At 36.3% G+C, this 5,968-nt stretch overlaps 1 protein-coding gene across 1 annotated transcript; it reads left to right on the top strand.

Moving 5' to 3' along the window:
• The first annotated feature begins 3,027 nt into the window (after nt 1–3,027).
• LOC127674647 (testis-expressed protein 13A-like) lies at nt 3,028–4,083 on the top strand. Its single transcript, XM_052170320.1, has one exon. It carries the CDS (start codon nt 3,028–3,030, stop codon nt 4,081–4,083), a length of 1,056 nt encoding a protein of 351 aa, XP_052026280.1.
• Nucleotides 4,084–5,968: the final 1,885 nt, after the last annotated feature.

Genomic DNA, 5,968 nt, shown 5'->3' with positions numbered 1-5,968 from the left:
GCCAAGAAATGTTTATAAAAATCCTATTGTGGGAATCCTCACAAAAACACACACACAAACACACACACACAGAGAGAGAGAGAGAGAGAGAGAGAGAGAGAGAGAGAGAGAGAGAGACTAGCCTCAGTTATAGTTCAATGACAGGTAATAAGATAAGAGGGCTGGCTAAAACAACCAGCTAAGATATTTTCTACTGTTTCCTTCTTTTCCTCCTTGTCTTCTTTCATAGTAAAGCATTGATTTATTTGTTTTTATTTTAGACCATTTTTAAAAATTAAAATTATATCATTTCCCCCTTCCTTTTTCACCCTCCAACCCCTCCCATGTACCCTCCCTTGTTGTCCCTCGAATTTGGTTTCTTTAATTGCTGTTATGCACATAGATTTTTATGTTAATATTAATTTATATTTATATAACATCTGTTATACAAATATTAATATAGAATACAAATTTTTATATAATAATATGTATTTGGCATTTTATGGGTGTAAGCTTCATGACACTGCAATTTATATGGAAACTCAATTCTATATCACTATGGCTGCTGAATGATAGATTTACTGGGAAAAACTAGGAAGCAATACTCAGCATTACTGACAGATAGCTCTGGCATCTCAGTGGGAAGGTGCTCAGTAATTATTTATTGTCCTTTAGGTGCCAGCAAGGCACTCACCCTCTCACACCTCCAAGGAAGCCTTCAGGCATTTGGATGAGGGCTCTGAGGCCCTGAACAAGCATACTTTTGCTTTCACTTTTGCCTTACAGATTGCTTCTAGCTCTTTCTCAGCTGTGGGCCAGCCAATTCGAACTAGCCACTGAGGACTTGGTGCCTACACTGTCTCTTGTGTCCCCTGCTAAGGTGTCACCTACAGTCCCCTGCCGACCTTGCAATGGAGTGACCTACTGACACCAGGAAACCACCAAAGCCTCTTCAAAAATCTGTTCACATATAGAAGTTTGTTTTAACTATATATTTTAGAAAATCTACAAGGAACCAAAATGCCCATATGCTCGTTGGCAAAATATTATGGCTCCATATTCATACTGAATGATCAAATATAAAGTTGAGGTTGTTTTTTCCCACCTCAGGATTCAATTCTCTCCTTCAAAAATAATCTTTTATACCTATTTAAACATATTTTGTGTTCGGCTATAGCTTTTAACTTGAAAAAAAAGAATAAAATAAAAAATACACTTTATTTTTTCCAGACAATCACATTCCAGATTGTCTTAATACATTTTCTTTCATTTACTGAGTAGGAACAGATGAGAAAGGCTAAGGTCAGCCATTGTTTGATATTCTTCAATTTTTTCTTGCTATATTGTTATATAGCTGTCTTGTTGGAAAAACAAACGAAGTCATTTACTTACAGAATCACCTCCATTCAGTTTGTAGTGGATAGCCTAGTTATTTTAGCTTTTTAGGTTGGTACTTATCAGATTCCTTTAAAGTGCTTATTAGACCTAAGCCCTAGATTTCATTATCAGGCTTTCAATAAAGTTGTGGATTTATTACATCATGTGAGGAGGAATTTTGTGTCCATGTTTCTCTTTTAGTGATCACTTTTGTTCAGATGGAATCAATCCGGGCTTCCTAAAATAAACTTCCCTCATCTAACTTTCACCTAATAAGTTTAACATCTCTTAGTTCATTAATGCTGCTAGGTCCATTTTTTTTCACCAGAAATTTTCTGTTGGTAATTTTTTTCTTACTTAAAAAATGATTTTTATATATCAGATATATGATTTACTTATATATTATTTTAGTATATTTGAATATATTTAATATATTATTTTTAATATATTGTAATACACAGAAAAATATTAATATATTAATATATTAAATATAGTATTATTATTTATGTTATATTCCATTGCAGTTTTCCCTACCTCCACTCTTCCTAGTCCCTCCCCACAATCTCCCTTCCCACACACCCCAACCCTGTTCATTCCTCTTCATTCCTCTTCATTCCTCTTCCTGTTTCAGGGAGAGAGAGAGGGACGGGGGAGGGGAGGGGGAGGGAGAGGGAGAGATAGGGGGAGGGGGAGAGAAGAGAGTCAGAGTCCCAGCAATATTAACTGAAAACATGTCACAAGTTACAATAAGACTAAGGATAAACCCTCATATCAAAGCTGGATGAGGGAACCCAGTAGTAGGAAAAAGTTACCAAGAGAAGCCAAAAGAATCAGAGACACATCTCAGACACACATTTTTAGGAGTCCTACAAAATCCCCCACAACATATTTCCAGAGAACCTAGCACAGATACAGGCAGGTTCTGTGATTGCTGTTTCAGTCTCTGAGTTTAGGTGTTGGTGATGTTTTTAAACTTTAGAAATGTATAAATCCTCTAGATTTATTATCTTCTTGCCAGGTAATACAGTGCTTACCTCAAATTTTATTCTACACCTCAACTGATAAAATACGGGCTTTTAATTGCAGCTATCTGCAGCCACTATGAATAGTATTTGTCAAATTGATATCATTGTATATAATTAATAATAGCAAGTAAATATTGCCCAGTTCAATTTTATAAATATTTATTAATATGTATCATCTATATTCATTACCAAGCTGAGTGCATTTTGGGTTTTTTTTTGTTTTGTATTTCCTCTTTCTTTATTAAAGATTTATTTATTATAAGTAAGTACACTGTAGCTGTCTTCAGACACCAGAAGATGTTTGATCTGTTTAAGGATGGTTGTGAGCCAGTATGTGGGTGCTGGGATTTGAACTCATGATCTTCCAGAGAGTAGTCGGTGCTCTTACCTGCTGAGCCATCTCTCCAGCCCCATTGTTTTGTATTTCAATTCTCCTTTATGTACCTTCTACCTGCTAAGTTCGTGAACGTTAAACTCTATGGTTAAAAAATAGCAGCAAGTAGCTACTTCGGGATCAACAGTTATACCGCCAGGCCTCTAGGCGGAGTATGACTACCGTAAGGGTATAGAGAGGACCCCGGGAGTTCAACGTTCTCACTCTATTGTTAGTTCTCTGAGGTGAAAAGCTCGGCATCCGTTTCTTAGAATGGCTATTAATTTTAGTGACCCAACTTGTGGTTTTTACCACAGGGAAGTGGTAGGTTTTCTAAATGAACAAATAGTTAAAAATGGGTCTAATAGATGCTTCAGTAGGATTCATTTGTGTAAGTCCTGGAGCGCTGTGGAAAGGGAGCTTCTGACCATCGTGACTGACTCAGCAATGCCCAGAAGTTTGAAGAAATCGTGTGCGTGGAGTGCCCTGGCTTTGGGACGGAGCTTGGCTGAGAAGCAGGCCCAGGAGTACAGAGAAAAGGTAAAGATAATGCAGGATCAGATAGATGAGCAGAGGCTGTTCATTAACGCCTTGTTAGGGATGGTACAAAAACAGAGGGATAAACATCAAGATGAAAAGGGCGTGGGGGAGTTCGGACTCCAACAAGGACTTCCTCCGGACCTTAATAGAGTAGAAGGGGAACAATCTTTTCTCACAAGTACTCCTTTTACTTTGGTAAGAAATCAGTTTCAAAGTCAGGAAGGAAGGAGAGACGAGGCCCAGGGAACCGGGCCAGATCCATCAGGCAGTGTTGTTCCCCATGGAGATGGGGGATATGACTGGACTGTGTCAGGCCAAAGTGCTTCAGCTGCTGCTGCTGCTGCTACAGTTCCTTTGGATGAGGGAAATGGGTTTTCTGAAAGAGCAAATAGAAATGAGGAATCTTACTCTGAAATCCAGAGGGCTTGGTCACAGACTAACCCACTGGCATCTCTTAGTTTGGCTTCCACCTCAGCCCAACCTCGGTTTGTTTCCCAAGAAGCAGGAACAGAAGTACAGCAGATTTGTGCAGTTCCTTCCCTCACCTCTTCTAGAGCTAGCTGGAGAGATAAGCAATTCCACCGAAGGAAGATGCTTTCTTATAAGTTCAGAGCAAGAGCTGACTCCTCTCAATACAGGAATTATAGTGTCATTCGCAGAGCTGGGGACTGGTACTGTGATGAGTGTAATGTGATGAACTTCTCTTGGAGAAATGTATGTTTTAGATGCAAGCAATTCCAGGAAACAAGGGTAATTGAAGACTTTTTACACAATTGGAGATATATGTGATTTAATGAATTTATACTCAGTTTCCTTTCTGCTGATAAAGGGAATGAGAACATTTATTTGACACTGCATAAAGGGAACAAAGCAAAATGGGATAAAATATGAATAAAGGCCACCTTTAACTTTGCCATTGAGAAAGTTTAGCTTAATTTCTGTTTACTTCTAACCATTACTATGGCAACATATAGAAATGTGGATAAATACTATTCTTGTGAAAACAAAATTGTTTTAAGTTGTTTAAAATTTAAAATGTCCATTTGCTGGTTCAAGAAAAGCCAGAGAATACAGAAGAAAAATGCAAAGAGACTAAGGTTGTGTTTGGTGGACCTAGACATACACATACATGTATACAGAAACATGTCACCATCACTTCTAGAGTGAAACTAATTTGCCTATATATCCTAGGAATCTGGTTTTTAAAGTTGTTTTTGGAAAATTTCTAGAGATATGTTCATTCATAGGAAATGACAGTTCAATCACTCAGAAGCTGTTTTAGTTTTTTAATGCATATATTTCCTGTTAATATGTGTTGATGTGTTATTATTAAAATTCATTCTTTTCTTATTTCTATAGTAACAAATTAGAAGATAAGTAGTAGCAAAGAAGCAAAAACAACAAAATTCCATGGTTAGTTTAATTAAAAACTATATTAATCCAGTACATGCTAAGTACGCTAAGTATTCTACTATTGAACTATACTCCTTAGCCCTGAGGATTATTTTTTGTTGTTATTATTTTTTGGTTGTTTCTTTGTTTTAGAGGTTTTATTGTTTTCCCAAACTCCTGCTCTTTTCCCCATTCACATAGTTTTAAATTCACCCTTTTGTCTCCCATCCTGTGTCCTCTGAGGATTTACTTTATTATTGCTATTTTTATTATATTCTAAGTTCTTCATTTTACCTGGCATCCATACTGTGTATGTCTGTGTGTGGTGTTTAAAGGTGAGAATTTGCTGGCAAGTGTGCTTTTTACTTTTGGTTGTGAGCCTAGCCTTTAATAAATGAAGCATCTCTCCATTCCAAGTGTATGGTAACCCATAAAAATGTGTTTTTATGGGTATGTATTTGTGTGTTTATTTTACTCCATGCTTGGACTTTTATTTGGAATTCTAAACTAAAATGCTACTAATTTGAGGAGGGCTTATCTGGTTAAAAAATTGATAAATTATGTTTTGAGTTACATTTTTGAAACTGGACTATGTTGTGACTGTGGTAGCTGTGCAGTTAACAGAGAATTAAAATTTGGGGGTCAGGCATGGTATATTTTAATCCATGCAAAGATTTGGGCATTTGCACTAGAACTTTTTGCTAATACATGTCTGAATATTTTGTGTTTATTTTAGTAGGGAAATAGTTTTGTGATATAACAATAATTTTGTAGAACATATAACAAAAGGTGAAGGAATAAACAGTGGAATTATGATAATCTATTTTATGTTTCTAACATACCAAAAAGATATGAAGCTGGGAATGGGGCTCTGTGGCAGCACACATGCTTATGGTGTGTAAAGCCCTGAGTTTCATCTCCAGTAAAAAGGACAGCTGGTGAAAGCTTAGGAGAATTTATAGCAGTTAACCCACAAGAATTTATTGCATAGAAAGTTTAAAGTTTATGTTGGTAAAATTTTTCTGTTCATTTTTGATAAAGATTTGTACTATGTTTTCCAATATTTTGTGCTGCCTTGAAATATTTTTGAAGTAATAGTGCTGTCCAGCAGCAGAACTGGTCTGTATGTATCTACAAGTCACTGAAAAATTAATGTTCACTGCTCAGTACCACCAGGGGCAAAGTAAATCAATAACAGTAGTAAAAGAGTTATGATAGAAAAATACCTGTGTATAAGTGCTCAAATAAAGTAATATAAGACTCTATTTGGACCTATTAAAAT

The sequence above is a fragment of the Apodemus sylvaticus genome, chromosome X (assembly GCF_947179515.1).
Source record: "Apodemus sylvaticus chromosome X, mApoSyl1.1, whole genome shotgun sequence".
NCBI lineage: Eukaryota > Metazoa > Chordata > Mammalia > Rodentia > Muridae > Apodemus > Apodemus sylvaticus.
The sequence above is the reverse complement of the archived record's forward strand: the minus strand, read 5'-3'. Positions and strand labels throughout refer to the sequence as shown.

Coding starts and splice junctions, on each gene's coding strand:
- LOC127674647 (XM_052170320.1), top strand. CDS start 3,028: ATGGCTATTAATTTTAGTGACCCAACTTGTGGTTTTTACCACAGGGAA.